Source organism: Aulonocara stuartgranti (assembly GCF_965226115.1).
Source record: "Aulonocara stuartgranti genome assembly, chromosome: 20".
Classification (NCBI taxonomy): domain Eukaryota; kingdom Metazoa; phylum Chordata; class Actinopteri; order Cichliformes; family Cichlidae; genus Aulonocara; species Aulonocara stuartgranti.
In genome coordinates, this window is record NC_138956.1 from 24,617,888 (window position 1) to 24,637,312 (window position 19,425).

Here is a 19,425-nt window from a genome sequence, read left to right on the forward strand (position 1 = left end):
TATTAATGTCCTGAGTATTGTGTTATTTCTTTTTTAAAAAGGGGGGAGAAAAAAACATATATGAAAAACATATGTTTACAAATGTTACCAATAACACACGAATATCACACAAAATACTGCTAGCACATACACTTTCTGGCCACTTTATTATGTACTCTGTTTAAGTGGTTGTTAACACAAATGTCTATCAGCCAATTACATGTGAGCAACTCAATGCACTGATTTAAGTAGAAATGGTCTAGATAATCTGCTGAAGTTCAACCTGGTTTAATCTGATTTTGAACGTGGTGTGATTGCTGGTCCCAGATGGGCTGGTCAATGTAGGAACTGCTGATCTCCTGGGATCTTTGTTTTTCTACAAAACTGTCTCTAAGGTTTACAGAGAATGGTCCAAAACAAAAGAGACAATATCTAGTCAGCTGCAGTTCTCTGAGGAAAGAAGCCCTCGTGATGCTAGAAGGCAAAAGAAAATGTCCAGACAGAAGCTGAAAGGAAACCAATAGTAACTTAGATAACCACTTGTTACAATCAAGATATACAGAAGAGCATCTCTGAAGGCGCAACACCTTGAACCTTTGGCTGCTTGGGCTACAGCGGCAGAGGACCAGACTGGGTGCCACTCCTCTCAGATAAGTAATAAGAAAGAGAAACTAACGCTACAGTTTGCATGGGGTCACCAAAATTGGAAAGTAAAAGACTGTAACCACTTCTAGTATGATGAGTCGTGATTACGACTGCAACATTTGGACGGTAAGGGTCAGAATTTGGTGTAAAAAAAACATGAAAGCATGAATCTATCCCGTCTTTTTTCAAAGATGCTGCAGATTATGCTGCTAGTGATGCTGTAATGGAGTGGAAGTTCTTTTCTTGCTACACTTTGGGCCCCTTAGTACAAATTTGGCATTATTTAAACGCCACAGCCTACTTCTCCATGTCCATTCCTTTATAACCACAGCGTATTCATCTTGTTATAACTGCTTCCAACAAGATCTCAAAATAATCTCAAACTGTCAGTGAGTTCACTGTATTTAACTAGCCTCCAGAGCCACCATGTAAGTCCTGTAGGGTACCTCTGGGATGTGGTGGGACAGGAGATTTACATCATAGATGTGAATCAACTGTGTGGTGCTATCATGTCAATATGACCCAAGATCTCAGAGCAATGTTTTTAGCACCTTGATGAAAGAGTTTAGGATTTCTAGTGGCAAAGAAAGCTCCAACCCTTACAGTCTTACAGTTCTGACATTTCATCGAAATGTCAAATGCTATAGGATTTATCTGGAACACAGATTAAACATACAGATTGAATATCTCAGTAATCCATGACCAGATTACTGAGCTATTCAAACTATGATTTGATTGGATTTCTTTTTCTGCTTTAGAAGCAAAGAACAGATTCGCTTTTTGTGTGTGTGAATGCATTTTTGCTTTTGAATTAGAAACGCATCGAAGATCATGCCAGGATACCCGAAGCACTTTACTTTCCTAATGAAACATTCAAAGTTAATGTTTCAGGCTTTTCAACCTCCCCCTTTACTTTTTTCATGCTCTATTGTGATTGCTTTGAATTTCCTTGTTGGCACAGAGTTATTGTGAGCGTTTCCATTTGGATTCAGACTGTTAAACAAGACACATCTCTGTCATTTGGTGGAACAAAAGCCTCTATCCACATGAATTCAAGCCCACCACATAAAAACCCCAGTTTGCCTGCTGTGTGCAGTAATATACTCAGTTGTCAGCATGATAACAGCACTTAAATTCTCTTTACTGTAGCATCTTCTCACTTTGGAAAGCTATCCAAGTACCTTAGAGTCATCTTATTACTTTTGTTTCAAATTGATAGAAAAAAAATAAAAGATCTACAGACAAGTAGACTGCACTTTTTTGCCCACAAGTGCCGCCTGCTTGTATCAGTTGGCAAGTTTAGTAGCCAGAACTACCTTAATCTTTCAAAAGGATCTGAAAACATTCCTCAGATGTCTGCATATCGTGTTCTATTGCATCCCAAAGGATCAACGTTTGATTGAGATCTGGTGAACATCGAGGCCATTTGAGTCCAGTGAACTCATTGTCATGTTCATGAATCAGCTTTGCGACGATTTGAGCTGGTGCATTATACTGCTGCAAGATCTGAAGATGGATACACTGTGGTAATTATGGGATGAACATGGTCTGCAACAAAACCCAGGTAGGCTGTGGCATTTAAATAATCCTCATTTGGCACTAAAGGGCCCAAAGTGTGCCAAGAACATATTCCCACCCACAGCCTGAACTGATGCTATACAAAGCCAGATGGACCTATGGTTTAATGTTGTTTATACCAAATTCTGACAGCAGAAATTAAAAATCATCAGACTCATCAGAGCAGGCAATATTTTCCCAGTCTACTATTGTCTAATTTTCCTGTTCTTTTCTGCATTCAGAGATGACCTTCTGCACACCTTGGTTGTAATGAATGGTTATCTGGGTTACTGTTGCCTTCCAATCATTCTCTTCTGAACTCTAGCATCAACAAGACAATCAGAGAACTCTGTAAACTCTTCAGATGCTTGTGTGGGATTAACCCACACAGATCTGCGGTCTCTCAATACTCAGATATGCTTGTTTTGCATTCAGGTTCACTTCATTTAGAGCAGAAACAACAACATGAGTGACCTTGAAGAGACATAAGCTGCACACATTTGTGCATGTGGCACAAATGATTCAAGTTATTTCAAATAATACCATGTACCTTTTCCTTTAATTTTATGTCACGTCTGAGTTTTTAATAGCAGGTATTTTTTGTCATTTGCAGCTGTGAGATTATTGTGTCTGGTTATGTCCTTGTAACTATGCATAAGGTGTGCCCTCTCTAATAATTATAGTAATAACAAAAATATAACCTAGAAGCAAAAGATAAAACGATTTATTTCGCTGCAAGTTGGTGTAGATCAGTTAAACGTGTACAGAGTGATCATTGTTTGAGTATCAGCACACAGATTATTGTCATTTATCTGGTTTAATGGTTGACTTCGCTCTTAATAAGAAGTATGCAGGGAGTTAGAACTTTTCAGCATCTGCAAGTTATACTTTTTCTGTTTGTTTATGTCTGCCTCAAAAGTGCAAAGAGCAAAATCAAAGGGATATGGGAAAATCTAACTTTCTGAAAGAGCGGGGTGCTTCGACTGCATGTGATTTCAACTCTCAGATGTGTGTGTGTGTGTGTGTGTGTGTGTGTGTGTGTGTGTGTGTGTGTGTGTGTAAAAGAAGGCGTGGAACGAGCGTAGAAAAGCTGTTGCAGCTGCCTTTGTGCATTTTTCTACATCTTGATTTGATTCAGTTTTAACCTCCCTCCCCCCTCTTTTTTGTCTCTATTTTGAAGCCACCACACTAGTTCCAGCGTTTCTTATAAGCATAAATTTATTGATGTGCGCATTCACAAAAAACGGCGAGAGGACAGGTATTGATATGAGGGTATGAACCATAACTTCTTTATTTAGCAAGTCAACACTAGGTGTCAAAATGATTAATTTGAAGGCTGGCTTCTCTGTAGAGCCGTGAGCTGTGGTGCAAAGATAGAGAGCAAAATGCTGACTGCTCCTTCTGTCATAGTTTTACATGCTGTACATCTAGAACAGACCGGAGCAGGGTGGGTACTGAGTGTGCTGCAGGACGGAGACCATGCTGAGATAAGCTCTCATCATCCCTCCAGAGGCCTCTCTCCTGCTCTGTGTGTTGTTTTTCTTTCCAGCTAAACTTTTTGTTCTTTGAAAACCTATTTTAACTGCTCTTTTCTCAGCTATACAATGTGAGGTTATGGCTGATTACAGCCTAAGTTTGATTCAATTTGTTTGTGGATGACAAACCACCCTAATTGACAATTGACTTTTTTTTTTTTCTGTTTCCTTCTCGCACTTCTTTATCTGCGTTGGCCAGAAACAGCTGACTCTGCCAAGGTTGTAGTGGAACTTTAACATGTCGAATTGACCTCTAACAGAAGCCCCAAGGCTTCTCTTAATGGCTCTATTCATCAAGGGCACAGACCTCTTTGAATGAACACAAAAGACAAGGTTGGTTGATCGGAGCCATTGTTGCTGTATAAAAGTATAAAAACGAAATGTAATAGTTGAGAGCAAATAGAATCTGAACATTTCAAAGAGAGACTTTTTTTTTTTCAAGGTTTCAGGTTGTGACCACAGATTTTTGAGGTTTGTTCCTCTTCCATCACAGCTGAAGAGAATGAATTTAATGGGAAAGCTGTTATACGCCACTGGAGCGTAAGCCTCTTACCAGCTGTTTGTGTGAGTGTGCATGAGCATGTGTGTGAACATGCATCTGCGTGGCCCAGAAACATTTGCATGTTGTACCATCAAACCTCTGAATGCACGCTCCTTCTGAACCAGCTATTTGGGGAAAGAACAACAAGAACAAATTAACACCTGCTTTTCACATAGAAATGATGACATGTCTCAATTCTCTTTACTTCTCTTTTCTTTTTTCTCCTCTTCTCTTTTTAGCAGAGGTGGTAGCGTCGTCAAATGTGATTGATCAGCATGTGTTTCCAACACTTTAGTCCAAAATCTATGAGAATGATTCTTATTTTTCATAATTTAATTAGTTTTGTTTTGTATTTGGAGCCTGTGTGAAGAGCAGATGACCATATGTGTCACATTGGGAAACATCTTGTTAAAATGTGATTTGTTAGCAAAGCTCTAAAATTAGAGTACATATATATAAAGTATGTAAGAACGTTATCGGCGTTATCATCCACCTGATGATTGTTTGTGCAGTACTCACTCTCGTTTCACTTTGTGATTTAAATACTACATTTTGTTCATCATCCACTTTCTAACTGTGTTTGTCTGCCATCTGAGCTTGTAGGGTATAGTAGGTTTTCAGGGCTTTCAAGCCGAAGCATTTACCTGCTGCAAGCAAAAATAACACAGTGAGTTGTGAGAGTGAATGAAAAAAAAGTGAAGTTGCAGACAGTGCATCTCAATAATAAGCACAAACTTGCTAAGCCAGCAACAGATTCAGGTGTTGATGCTCAGTAGGTCCATAACTCCAACCCCTTCAACTCTACATAGAGAAATTGTTTCCATATTGTTATTTGATTTATTGCTACTGTAAATATAGCAGTTGCAGCCATAGTTTCAGCCAATGACAGACGATGCATCACTAGCTGTACTGCCGGACTTCAGTTTGGCATGCTAAACTAGCGACTGTACTGTGGTAACATCTTTGGATTTCACGAATATGTAGGCGCATCTGTTGGTGTCATATTCAAACTTTACAGTAATATGGGGGGGGGGAGCCAAATTTCTCTGTCTTTGATTTCTATTTTCCACTCAAATCATTCTGTATTCTATTTTGATTGTATCTTGATAAGGTTAGGGTAAGACTGAGCCTCGACACACCCATGTTTTGCAACATGCTGCACTGTACCATCCATCGCTCTCTGCAGTGCCACCCACGTACAATGCAAATACTGAAACTTTCTTCTATCTGAAGTAAAGGAAGTAGACAGCTCTCAGTTCCCGTAAAGGAAATGGTTGCGACTGTTGCAAGAAACTTTATGTGCACTTTTGCTTTACTCCAGTTTCGTTGCTTGTGTCCATATTTTGGTCTTTCTTTAATAAAGTCACTTGATGCATGCTGGACATTTTTTTAACAACCAGCCAGACAAATAATCTTCTGGAAGTTTGATGTTGTTAAAGTAGAATCTCATAACCATTAGTCTTGACCTGAGCACAACACACCCTGGCATCCTCTCTGAATTAAAAATCCAGGTGTCCTGAGGAAATGACCTGCTTTTAATCAACGAAACTGAAATGACGCAAGGTTCGTGATAAGGATTGAAGAGACCTTCATAATAGTAACAGTACATCACCTAACATCTTTCTTTGTGTTATTCACACCCTGAGTGGAGGTGGGTGATAAAAGGAATCTGTTCAGATTTAAAAGCACTGGAGAGGGTTAGTCATCCTACTATTATAGTTTAATTAGAAGCCATTAAATGGATTTGATGATAAAAATTTGAGTTCTATTCAAGTGAATAACCAGAATAGCCTCAGAGTAACTGCATGATCTATAGTGTTCCATTATAAGGTACCATAACTCATAGTACTGTTCAAAAGACTTGAGACACTCTTAGTTTCTTTATATTTTGCTTCCAAGGAGAAAAAGGTGTTTCGTCTAATAGTTCTCCAGGTTTTTTCAAGGTCATTCTGAGTTTTTCTTTGGACAGGGGCTACTTTTTCACTCATTTATTGTTGTTTTTTGTTTGTTTGTTTGTTTGTTTGTTTGTTAAACCATCTAACACTGACCTGAATCAGTGTTGAATCTACACACAGTAAATAATTTAGCAAAGAGCAGATCATAAATTCTATCTTTAGGCGATTTACAAAATTGCAGTTTTTGAAATTGTATTTTTACATTAAGAAAGTGATTCCCAAAGAGCTGTCAGCTGAAATCCTGGCATATCTCAGTATGCTGTGCTGTGTATCCCAAAAAACATCTGAAGACAAATGGACAAATGGAGGACAAAAGAAGAAGAGGCAGGCCTAAAAATCTATCTACAGCAAATGAACCGTATCTAAAAGTCATATCCTTAAGAAACGGGACAAAATCCAGCAAAGACTTGACACAGGACCTGAGAGACACATCTGGCCCTTAATTTTATCCATTTACTGGTCACCAAAGATTCAACAGAAACAGTCTCAGTGGAAGGGCGGCTGTCAAGAAGCCATTTTTAAGCAAAGGAAACAGGGAGAAAAGGCTAAGATGTGCCAAACTACATAAGAACTGCCCCGACAATCCATGGGAACAGATCTGATGGAGTGATGAGTCCAAGTTTGAAATTTGTACGTACATTATGAATGGAGGAGGTCAGGACAGAGGTAGAACAGTGAGTGTCACAGCCATCTGTAAAACAGCCAGTGGTGCTGTGGATTTAGTCAAAATTGATGTAATTATGAAGAAAAAAAGTGCCATCAGATTTTCATCCACCATGCAATACAATTTGGAAAGCATCTGATTGGCAGCTACTTTATCTTTTAGCATGACAATGATCTCAGACACACCCCAGAGCAGTAAAAAACACAGAATGGAAATGCTATCAGTCAGGGGTTGGCCTCTCCAGAGTCCACACCTCAATATTATTGAGCTAGTGAGGGTAGTTCTGTGTAACTAGTGTCATTTTGACAAAGCACAGAAAGAAGACGCCAGGAGAACTATTCCCGAAGATGACTGAAAGAAATTATATAATTCAGGCCGTGTTGAAGAATAAAAGTGATAAGTGCCATTGACTTTCCAAGTTGTTAGAGACACAATGACCGAGACTGTCCAAGCCGGGGCTCGAACTGGCAACCTTCCGATTACAAGGCGAACTCCCAACTCTTGAGCCACAATCGCCCCAATTTTCTTTCAGTAAGAACTTTCCTATTAGGAAGGGTGGCTCAAGACTTTTGCACAGTATTGTACCGTACACTCTTTGTATATTCATTAATAAGCAAACTTGATATCTATTTTATTCCCCCAGGTTTTGCAGTTTTAAAACAAATCTGGCTGCAACATGTAAATGTGTGTTGCCTTGAGCAAACACTATACCGCAGCCTAAATGAGCACATTTAATGAAGGGTCCAACCCATCTGACCTCCTTCCATAACAGTGTCTGCTCTTCGCTGTCAGATAAATAATGATGTAAGCCAATAGACCTGAATATCCTATTTATACATTTCCCAGAACATGTCATTGTGAAGTGACATGAAGCTTAATAGCATCTAAATATCACTAAAAGAAATAAAGAAGTATTTAAAAAAGGCAGCAATCATTCCAGGATGGATCATTTTGAGAACGGGTCAAGTGAGATGCTGCTAAACAAAATACCTACATGTCCTACAAGTACATGTCCTCAGATATAATAGTGTATTGTACTGTGTTTATTTAAAATAAATAAAAATGGTATTTCAGAACCGCTTCCAGGAAATACTTTAGCAATTATCAACCTGAAGAGGACATTCAGTATGAAGGCCTTTTTACAAAAGCTGTGTATCTACTGTGAATCCTCAATGCCCAGGTTGGCAATCTGTGTGGACATCATGTATTATTATAACAGGTTTGCTGAGGCCATGTTGCTAAAATGCCCCCAGTAATAATGTGTAGCGATCGTGATTTGCCTCGTGAATGGAAGAAGATGAACATTCACTGAACCAAATTTAAGATAAGAAGTAAATAAATTTCCCAGTGGAGCCGAGGCAGGCCATGGACTGCCTCGTATCAAATGCTTTTCTCCGTTATCAAACTGAGTGCCCTGTCTGCTTGGTTTCTGTTTTGTTCCTTCTTCATGAAACAAAAAGTGATGCATCTGCACACTTCACCTCACTTAACCATCTGCACACTTCACCTCACTTAACCTGATGTCCATTTTTCACGCTCTTTTAAAGTACTTTATCGTTTTTCTTTCTCTGATGTTTTTCTGGTCAGTACATGCATTCCTGTCACCTTCACTGCACTTTCTAATCATTGATCTGATGTCTTCAGCGCTGTTGGGCTACCCTGCTGTTTGCTCCTTGTTGATGGCTCAGTGGGAATCAGCCCAGGCTGCACCAGTCTTATTAACACTGTCTGGCACACATGGATGTTCAAGTACTTTAAGAATTTGCAGGGAAAGTGACAAAACAAATAAAATGTAGTTCATGCTTTCTTCTTCTCTACTTAGGTCTCATTTAGGTCTCCCCTTCTTTGATGAAAGGGATTTGGGAGGGTTTGGATTTTCAGGTTCAGTAACTCTAGAGCTATAGGAAGATGTGCAGTTATGGTAAAATTAAAGTTTATCCTCTTTAGTTTCTGAAGTTTTACATGTTACAGGTTAGACAAGGTGTCCAGGTCCTGTGGCTCCAAAACCAGGCCAAATCTACCACTCCACGACCACACTGGACAGTAGTTATGAGGTTTTTGTGCTGATATGCTGTACTTAGTTTTCTCCAAACTGCCATGTTCTTATAGAGAGAAGAGGCTTTTTTTCTGGCAACCCTTCCAAACAAACCATACTTGTTCAGTCTTTTCTAATTGTACTTTCATCAACTTTAACAATTAAGGTGCTACCGAGGCTTGCAGAGTCAATCAATTGTGCTACTTACCCCGTGGACTCCTCTGGAAGGAGGAAGGGTGTTTTTCCACATTGTTTCTGCATCTTTTGGCCTAATTTTTTGTGAAATCAGTAATGACATGGTGTAATACATCATGTGTTCTTGTTCATCATCATGTATTTACCTATTTTTAGGACATGTGAAGGACAGAATTATGTTTATTATGTCCCTATATGTATAAGCTTACAATTGAAAGATAAATATAATGAATGTATGAATCTAACAAGCAATGTGAGTGTAACTGTAAATGTCACGTCCTTCTTGTCTAAATATGAAACTGTTTTCAGATCACATACACAGACTGTACGACAAACTATATTAAAAAACATAACATTCAAGGCAATAAAGGCAATAAAAATCCATGTGGCCACGTTGTGGTTCTGCAAAAATAGATCTGGAGTACACATATAAATATTCAATGTCTGCTGAAATTCTTTCAGTTTGCTTGCCTCGTCTCTATTTGGGGAAAACTTACAGTAAATATTTATGCTTCTCTTGTATGACTTATATGTCTCTGATATTCTGTCTACTCATGAAAGTGGGTCCTGTTCGTATTTTTCTCCTGTGGAAATATACAACAGAAATTCAATAAATCCACTGTGTTGCATGAGAGAAGCTGGAAAGTGGACACTTTGAGTAAATCACAGTATGACTCACAGCTTATAAATCTGTAATACTTGCAGAGGTAAATTCTTACAATTTTTCCCCTTTTTTTCGTGTGGGTTGTTATTCCATGATCATAAGCATTCTGTTTCACAGTTGCTCAAATTTCACAGGAAATTACACCTTTTGATTTTATTCTTTGTTGTTTTCCTCCACTGCCTCCCAGTTGGTTTCCATCTGTGGTCGGCATCAAACTTCAAGTCATCCTTGCCGGCTCTTAAATCTCATCTGGTAGAGTCTGGGCAGCAACAGTAAGGAACTACAAGTTATTCTGTTTAAGAAATGACACCAGCTATATTGCACTGATGTGTCATAAGTGAATCACTGAGGAAAAAATGTGTTTTTGTGTGCAGAAATGTGTTTTGCACATTTCTGCACTTTGCATGTGCACTAGAAAACAAATCTGTTTGGATTGTCATTCAGTGCTGGTTTCCAAAGTCTAATATTGTGGACTTATACAATCACCATTGGATATGGCAGAGTGCGCAGTGCAAGTATAAAGGTTTTAAAGGAGTCAACACCCCTACTATAATAACAATCCCTGAATTTTGTCTCTCAAATCTAGCACAGAAATATTGTCGTTTCTTTGGTGTCTGAGAAACACAGCGTGGACGTGTATCCCTTGCAGTACGCTGTGCACGTCTGAAGAAAGAAAGAAATGCTTGATCAACTCAATTTCCTCCAAAAGTGTCATTCTTCTTACCTGCCACCCATTTCCCATCTCCTTTTCTTTCCATTTTCCCCTCTGTCTTTCATCGAGTGTATAGAGGTGCAGATTTATGGTGTTGCCCAGTCAGTGATGGCGTCGGTCCAGCCAGGAAAAGTGATTTGTTAAGAGATTACAGACACAGACGACAGCGAGAGCAGCATTAATGATGTTATGGACAGACTATTGGTGTGTGTGTGCGAGAGAGAGATGTCCTTTTAGAAGTAGTCGCTACTTAGTTTGATAAGGATAGTCAGCCATATAGCTTTAACAGCAGGGTAGAAAAAAAGTTCATCTTTAACGTGACTCTGACATTAATATTAGATGGCCTCTAAACAAGTTCTTCCTTCTCTTTAGAAGCCTTGTGTTGCAGTTCTCCAAAACAGACCTTGTTTTGCTGTTTTTGTATAATGACTCATGCTTTTAGAGGGCTTGATTTGCATATCAGACATCTCAAACAAAGCCATTCATCCTCTGTGTAGATGAAGCCTCACTTATATCTTGGGCATTCACAGGTAGCCAAGCAACTCACATTAGTGCCTCACTGGGTGCATTTTGTAGGAATTAACCAAGGACACACAGAGAGGTCACCTTTGGTCTCCTCTGCCCAGACCTCCAGCCATATGTGGCCTGGTTTGAGGAGCAGCGTTGATGGGGCCGCTGGCAGTGGGAGATGATGCCCCTCCTGTTATACTTAATTACCTCCAATGATGGAGTGGTTACCCCCTAGCAGAGTCACTGTGTCAGGGACGGGGCAGACACATCGAGCTGACCACTCCCGCCTGCCTCATCTTTATCTATCACTCTTGTGAGACCGCTTTTTTGCACCCAACTCTTTCTTTTAAATATCTTTGCTCCACTTCTTCACACAGACAGCAATGATGACACTTGGCATCATTAGCTTTATTCTTTTTAATGCAGAAAAGGAGGCATTATTGACTGTTCCAAGCTTCATTAGCAGGTCTCCTGCTGGGTTATTGGATTTTGCAGAGTACAGAAAACACAAGCCTGTGTGGAGAAAAAAGCCGAAGGCCCTGAGTGTCCAAATTGTACCAACTAAGAGCACACAGGAACAATTTACTGTTGCTGTAGCAAATGTTTCAGATCAGTTTCTCAAAATGCTCTCATTTGCTGTGTTGTTGTCACCTCCTATGTCCTCAATCACCATTGAATATAAAATATAAGTGTTTCAGCTATAGACGCTCCATGGTTTTCATTTTGCAAAGCTTCTGTTACTAGAGGTAGCTCAGATGGTAGAGCGGGTCAACTACAAGTCCGAAGGTTGGCGGATTGATCCATGTCTGTGTCTATATATCCTTGGGTAAGACACAGAGCTTCAAGTTAACCCAGCTATATCCATTGGAGTGAATCAAGAGCTAGATAAAAGTTCTTAGACATAAATAATGCATTTTTTATTGCAGTGTAGTAGAAAGTCCTTTGAGTACTCAAATTGAGTACAAAGGTTCTATATAAGTGCCAGTCTGCTTTGCCATACATTTGATTATTTTTTTGTCCAGCGGTGGATGCTTGTATTAAACAAGAACAAAGTTTTAAGTAATCTCACTCTTCAGACAACACTGAAAAATGAGTGTCAGATTGATTTTTCTGCATTTGGCTCTGTATGATGTCAGTGAGAGCAAATATCCTTGATTCAGTCATCTCAGGCACGCAGTGAGCACCAACCGCCACACCACCAGCTGTTCGGCCCTTCTGTTTGTGAGAGGCTGCCAATCAGAAGGAAGTTGAGGAAGTTAAATGGAGGGAGAGGGCTTAGATGACAGTCCAGGGTCAGTACGTGAATCATAACCTGCTCGTAGAGTCTGAATATAAAACACGAAGCTGAAAATAAGCTTAATTGGTCCCTGTTAAAGTGGAAGTACATATTCAGACGTTCTCTTTCCGTCAGCTATCGTGGCTCAAGAGTTGGGAGGTCGCCTTGTAATCGGAAGGTTGCCGGTTCGAGCCCCGGCTTGGACAGTCTCGGTCGTTGTGTCCTTGGGCAAGACACTTCACCCGTTACCTACTGGTGGTGGTCAGAGGGCCCGGTGGCGCCAGTGTCCGGCAGCCTCGCCTCTGTCAGTGCGCCCCAGGGTGGCTGTGGCTACAATGTAGCTTGCCATCACCAGTGTGTGAATGTGTGCGTGAATGGGTGGATGACTGGATATGTAAAGCGCTTTGGGGTCCTTAGGGACTAGTAAAGCGCTATATAAATGCAGGCCATTTACTTATTGAAATTCAGTACTCACAAACAAACACTGTAACCATCTGTGACATTTTGGGGCTGAACTCCACTCATGTATAAAGAATTATTTAAAACTTAAAAGAGAAAGTAGTTGTCGTTGTTTTTTTGGTGGAGGCTTCTAATATTGTGCAGATAGCAATGAAGGATGTAAAGGCACGCACAAAAAAGAAAAGCAAAAATAACCCCAGAAGAACTGCACTTTTTTTAAAAATTCTTTCTGGCAAGAAATTCTTTACCTGAAAATCGGTAGATAACGACCGATTCTTCTGAATCTTGGCCTCTCTACATGGTAAGTTTTTCAGTAATTGCAGCATTATCCATGAATGATGCGGCAATCTGCTGTCTGAAAAAAGACTTTCAATGCGTCTGAGGAGATGTGCTCAAGTAAACAAGGACGTTCCAATACAGCAAAACAGTCTGATGCATGATCAGAGTTCTGAATGATAGTACACCGAGAGAGAACAGTTCTGCTTTTTCAAATGTCAATTCAAAGTGAAACTCTGAGCCTCTATAGGGCGTTTATAGAATTAAATACAGGATGTGGGCCAGCTTTGTGTGTGTGTGTGTGTGTGTGTGTGTGTGTGTGTGTGTGTGTGTGTGTGTGTGTGTGTGTGTGTGTGTTGTTCCACCATATCCCAAAGGTGCTGTATTGGATTGAGATCTGGTCACTTTAAGCCATTTGAGTACAGTGAACTGTGAGTACAGTGAAGCAGTCAGCAGATGTTTATGCTGTTGACATAAAGGAATGTACATGGTCAGCAACAATACTCGGGTATGTTGTTGTGTTTAACTAATGCTCAATTTTAGCTCAATTTTCAACCAAGGACCCAAAATGTACCAAGAAAATAACACCCACACCTTGGCACAAGGATATGATGGATCCATGCTTTCATGTGGTTAATACCAAATTCTGACCCTAATATCCAAATGTTGCAGCAGAAATCAACAGTCATCAGCCAACATCTTTCCAGTCCTTCTATTGTCCAATTTTGGTGAGCCTGTGCAGACTAGCTTCTGTTTCCTGTTCTTAGCTCATGGGTGTGGCACCAAAGGCATCAATGAGGTGCCTATTCCTAAATGTACTGAGTTGCTGCATACGCATTTAGGTATTTACTAAACAGCAGTTAAACAGATGTGCCTAATAAAGTGGCCAAGAAGTGTATACCTGGACACGGAGGTTATTGTTTACAGTGTGAACTGTTTGAAGGAAACTGTGAGTAGAACAGAGAAGTCAAACATGTTGAATGACTCGAATGTTTGATAACCACAAACTCAACAAAAATGTGACACAGCATAAAAAAGGAAAAGAAAGCGGTGGGGAAACCTTCATTTGTAAAATCTGAAGTAGAATGACGTTAAGAAAAATCTGTGTGGTTAGTTTCAGAGAAACTGTATATTTTTTTAATTTACGTGGAATGTGATGTCATATGATGTAAACAAAGAAAAACCTAATTCATTGGCTCAGTTTAGAGGTGGGATCTCCTTCTTTACCACAATTATACTTTAAATTTCCTCCTTCTAATCGAGGTATTACAACTCTTCTTCTCCGTTTATGTAACGATCATTTAGCCTTACTTTGGAGAGATGCACTGCAAACTTAGTTATGCTTAGTTTTTACAGCATATTTAAAATGTCGTCCTGCATGTGCTGTATTTGTCCCTGAGCAGGCAACAGTCTATTACTATTGACAATTGAATTGAATCTGTTTTAGACTGGAAAGCTCTAAGGCTGACGTGCTCGTGCTGGACGTTGGTAAACGGATGTAACTTTTGATTGTCTTCTAATAGACCACGTTCACACGTTCATGTGTTTTGCACATTTTCAACCACATCCTGATTTGTACCTACTGAGGTAGACTGTTTTTTGCAGCTGTAGTTAGCTGCAGACCTGAAACCTAACTTGACCCGACATGATTTAATCCGCAAAGTCATTTTTGCTTTGGTCGACAAGGTCTCGACTGATCACTTCATCTCTCGTCGTCCTCTCAAGCGCTCATCCGCTTGCGCGACAGCCAGAGCATAGAAAGAACATTAGAATAAGTGAATGTTACGGTGCAGTGTGGGTGGTGGCAAGCTGTTCACTGGACGAGGAGCGAGTAACATCGCACAGAGAAACTCAAGCGCCGCGCCAGCAGCTAGACTCTTCGTTTCGTTTACCCTGTACGGGGTCCAGAGGAGAACAGCTGCGCCGTCTTTACGCACAACCAGAAGAGCTTTCTGAGAGACGGCTGTGTGTCACCACCATGTCCGCGGCAACAGCATCAATATCAGATGTATCCAGGACTGATACCGCAAACAAAAATGACCGAAATAAGTCAGGTAAGAGAGATGGCATAGAAAAACCAGATGCTATTTAATTTAGACGAAGCCAGCGTGCAGGATCCTCGAGAGACCGAAATGTCACTTGTGCACTGACGCCAGTTTTATTCTGTTAACTTGCGTGCTTCTTGTTCAGGTGATGTGCGCGTCCATGCATGTGTGTGTTTGCTGTAACAACAATTGCACTGCAAGGATTAGTAGCTTAGGGTCCTATGTAATATAAAGACCTGATAGATTGTGTGAACTAGACATCGCAGTAATAAAATGAAACTTAAAAAAAGGGTGGATTGGTGTCCGATTAACGGTTAGTTGATATAATTGTCAGGTGTTATGAAGAAAGACAGAAAGAGGAAACGAAAAGGGGTGGATTTGACGTCAAGCAGCCGGACATTTCACTCTATGTACTGTATGTATGATCATACATACAAGTTACATAAAATTATTCTTCTGTGCACCGAAGTGTGTCTTTGTGGTGGGATCTGAGTTACTAATGGTCTCAGTGTTACAATTTTATCTTGTTTATGGTTTACTATTATCTCTTCTTCTTTTATTTGTCTACCAGCGACTTTTGATATAGTTTGGTTCACTTTATGGTCTGCCACATGTCTTTCTTCAAAGTGCACAACTCCTCCTTGGATATTTTCCTCCAACAACCCTTGTGTTGTCCTGGGGTCAAAAATGACCCCAGGATGTATGGTAACAGGTGTATGGAAATCCCGAAAAAGTAACCTCCACTAAATCAGTCCCTGTAACCTGTCTGTTTTATTTAAGTGAAAACCAAAAGCAGATATCTCAGAGTAAAGAAAAAAAAATCAAAAATCTGGTTTTGATTTTCCCTAAACCAAATACATCATACTTCCAAGTTGTGCTGGAAACCACCGCCTTCATGTCATTGTGTTTATGTGCATTCCAACTACTTGTTTTACAGTGAAGTCATGCTCTTGTAGACTGAGACTTGTAGACATGCAGGAACTGCTGGTGTACTGAGCTGTCACAGTGAAAGACCGTCCGTCCTGTAATATGCTGAGCTCCATGCTGTTCAGTATGATAACCTTGTTTTTTTTTCTCTTAATGTTGCTCCAGATGGCCTGTGTTTTTCCACCAGTCTTGCAGGCCTTTTGTTTAATGATTTATCACATTTCCTTCTTTGATACCGTTAGAATTCATCTCAGCACGGCACTCGGCTGTTACGGGGGGCTGTGTTTTGTCATGCAGTGTTGCGCAGCCCTTTAGGGGTTCAGTGCTGATAGCTATGGAATGACTGCCCCATTCCACACTGACTCTTATCCGCAGTGCCCCCCCACCCCCTTTTTGTTTGTTCATACAGTTCACCTTGAATTATTGTTGTGCAATCTATGAATTCCAAGTTGTCTTATCGTTCCTATGAATACAAATTTTCTTTTGAAGATGCATGAATTATACATGTACCCAAATTTTGGATGAACTTTGTGTGATTAATGCATATTCACAGTATCTCAAACATCATTAGCAGCAACAACTGTAGACATTGCTGCAAATTTTCCACACCAGCTGACCTCCAGCTTTCTGCTTTAGGTAATTCCAAAGCTCAGTGCACACCCATGCCTCAGCCAACATTGGGCAACCACCAGATCATCCAGGGAAATGGCACTAATGTGGGTACCGTCATATCACTACAGTGCCCGGGGAAGCACAAACTTGTAGGCAGTGATATGATGTGTGTCATGGGCCCCAACAGCACCTACTGGACAGGAGACTCCTATTGTCAAGGTAAGTAGAAACCAAAACCTTGAGATGGCAGTTAATATACAAAAAATGGCACATATTAGTAACCCATTTGTAGCCAGGTACATGTCACTTCATGGACCTAATTGCATATTCATTATGCATTACCAAAATGTGTGTGTATGCAGATTAAATGTCTCAAATGCTTTTCCTAGAAAAACTGCAGAGGCTGCAAAACTCCCACTGAAATGTCTGTCAGCTCATTATTCCAAAGTGATGGAATATATATTAAACATTATGTGTAGGCATTCTTGTTAGGGACCAAGTTACACGCAGATGCTTATGTTGTGTTTGGCTTGCACTAATTATGACCTTAATTTGTGTGGGAACACAATGGAGGGAAAATGATGTGCAGTTTGTCGATACATCTCATTAAGCAATAATATTAATGCTACTAACTGGCAGCGAGGAATCATTTCAGGTAGGTGTACAGCCAGCGAGGAAGTGGAAAAACTGAGGGCAGAATTTTAATTCTATTTTTTAGAATCAATCACCATGGGAGAGATGAAATTTTCTGAGTGACACTGAAAGAAATAAAATAATAATAAATTTATATTTTATTGTCCTTTCAGTGATGAGCTGGCAAGAACACTTTGTTGCAAAATGACTTTTTATTTCTGCAAGTCTCTGTTGGATAATGACAATGAAACACTTGTGACATATTACAGCAGTCTGTGAGGTAGACAATATCTGCAAACCTTGTGTGAGGTGGCATTTGAGACTTCTGGTTGTTGTTATGCACAGGTTTTGAAGTATGATGAATGGAATTGTAAAAAATAAAAATAAAACACTCAGTGCATGAGGCAAAAATCAGTCAATACATCAGTCAACTGGTTCTTCTTCTGTCACTCTTCAGCTCTGTCGCCCAATGATTTTGGTTACCGCGTGGCTGTGGTGGCATCCTTTGTGAGTTCAGGCATAATCCTCTTCATGTCTGTGGCCTTCATCACCTGCTGTTTGCTTGACTGCATCAAGGAGGAAGAAAGGAAAAAGGAGGAGAAGTGAGTTAAGGATTGCTGGAAAAGTTGAAATTAAGTTTTTTAAAAGTAAAAGTAAATCTACTGAGGTATCGTTACTGGTAAAATGTAATTATAAGGAAAGCATACATCACAATACACTGCAAAATACTGGATTCTTTATACAAATAAATATGCATACATAATAAATTAGATGGGTTCTTAGCTTAAATGATTGCTAACCTAAGGGTTATAAGACATTAATGGGACAGGAACACAAAATAAGGCCTGATCTGCTACACAGATGTGTGTATGTGTCTTTATTTTGCTTCTTTGGAGTAACAAGTGGCATTTATATGAAGCACAGAGAAATTCTAACAGTCTAAAACATGACAAAGGCATGGCAACAAAAGGACTGCTTGAATACAATGTATTAATAGATGTATCTACTTATTTACAACCACAGGTGCCAAAATACAATATTAGGTCTGGTGAAATATGAAATACTGACATGTATGGGTTTTTTTATGCCAGTGACTCAGATCCGTGGCAATGGGAGGAGCCAACCCAGAACCAGGAGAACAACATGTCTCGATATAGTCATAAGGGCCGCAACAACAACAACAACAACACCCAGGAGAATCCGCTTTCTCCATGGGACACTGCTGGCCCTACCCTGTGTGACAGCATACGATCTTGCAGGTGAGATGTGCTGAATTTCATTTGAATGCTCCACAGTGACAACAAAAACAACAACAAAAAAACCCCAACTTCCTGTCTTCTTACACAGATGTCACCAGCATTACGCCTATTGTCCTGCCTGCACAAACTATGGCCCCACACCTCCCCCTGCTGCTCTTCCTGGGCACGACTATAACCAGCCTCTCTTACTCCAAATGCCAGAACCTGACCCACCTCAGTATCCCGGCCCTCCCCTGTCCTCCTGTCAAAGTACAAGCCCGGGCCTGGTCCAGATGTCAGCAGGGGGATCTGGTTTGGTGTGGCAGTATGAAGGACAACAGAGCAGTTTATCAGGAGCAAACCTATTAACCGCAGATGAGGCCCCTGGGAGGAATATAAACTCAAACAGGAATATATACCCCAAAGAACTTTCCATAAGGATTATATCAGTGTGAGGACAGCACACAAAAATCATCAATCAAGACTTTGTTTAATATCTAAATCTGTTCAACAGTGTCAGCTGTATAGACGAGGACTGCGGGATGTAATAACTATATCAGTATGTTTTGGTGTATCAGCAGTGGCGAGATGGCTCTAAAGAGACATTGATCTGACAGACTAATGTGCCTTTTTATGCAAACTGTAATGGCACACTGCCCCCTGTCTGTAAAGAGGAGCCAGTGCATTTTCAGGACGCCAGTCTTGGAGAGAGCTGTTCTTCGGATGTCAAGAGATTTGAGCTTAAAAGGAAGTTCTGCTGCTTGAGGCTAACACTTAAGGGATCTATTGCGATATAATTAACTTTGCTGTCAGCTGAGGAGAGTGTGGGAATGTGGGAAAAGTTCACTCTTGACACGAGAAGAGATGTTGTAAAAAACTGGCGTGTGTGTAAATAATAATTTTGAGAAATGTAAATAAATGACAGACGTATAATAATAACAATGAGTGATGCATTGGAGTGGGAAGA

At 40.2% G+C, this 19,425-nt stretch overlaps 1 protein-coding gene across 2 annotated transcripts; it reads left to right on the plus strand.

Moving 5' to 3' along the window:
• The first annotated feature begins 14,295 nt into the window (after positions 1-14,295).
• On the plus strand, positions 14,296-19,407 carry susd3 (sushi domain containing 3). 2 transcript variants are annotated; one of them, XM_082520211.1, is made up of 5 exons: positions 14,296-15,057; positions 16,612-16,806; positions 17,678-17,822; positions 18,312-18,479; positions 18,681-18,797. In XM_082520211.1, exons 1-5 carry the CDS (start codon positions 14,982-14,984, stop codon positions 18,685-18,687), a joined length of 591 nt encoding a protein of 196 aa, XP_082376337.1. In that variant the 5' UTR covers positions 14,296-14,981; the 3' UTR covers positions 18,688-18,797. The 2 variants fall into 2 exon arrangements, with proteins under 2 accessions (XP_082376337.1, XP_082376336.1); XM_082520210.1 differs by having other exon boundaries at positions 14,299-15,057; positions 18,568-19,407.
• The last annotated feature ends 18 nt before the right edge of the window (positions 19,408-19,425 follow it).

What these genes read in the sequence shown, in the direction of transcription:
- susd3 (XM_082520210.1), top strand. Translation starts at nt 14,982, where the DNA reads ATGTCCGCGGCAACAGCATCAATATCAGATGTATCCAGGACTGATACC. An exon ending in AGGAGACTCCTATTGTCAAG is followed by an intron (nt 16,807 to 17,677) that starts GTAAGTAGAAAC and finishes GTCACTCTTCAG; the next exon opens with CTCTGTCGCCCAATGATTTT. An exon ending in GACAGCATACGATCTTGCAG is followed by an intron (nt 18,480 to 18,567) that starts GTGAGATGTGCT and finishes CTTCTTACACAG; the next exon opens with ATGTCACCAGCATTACGCCT.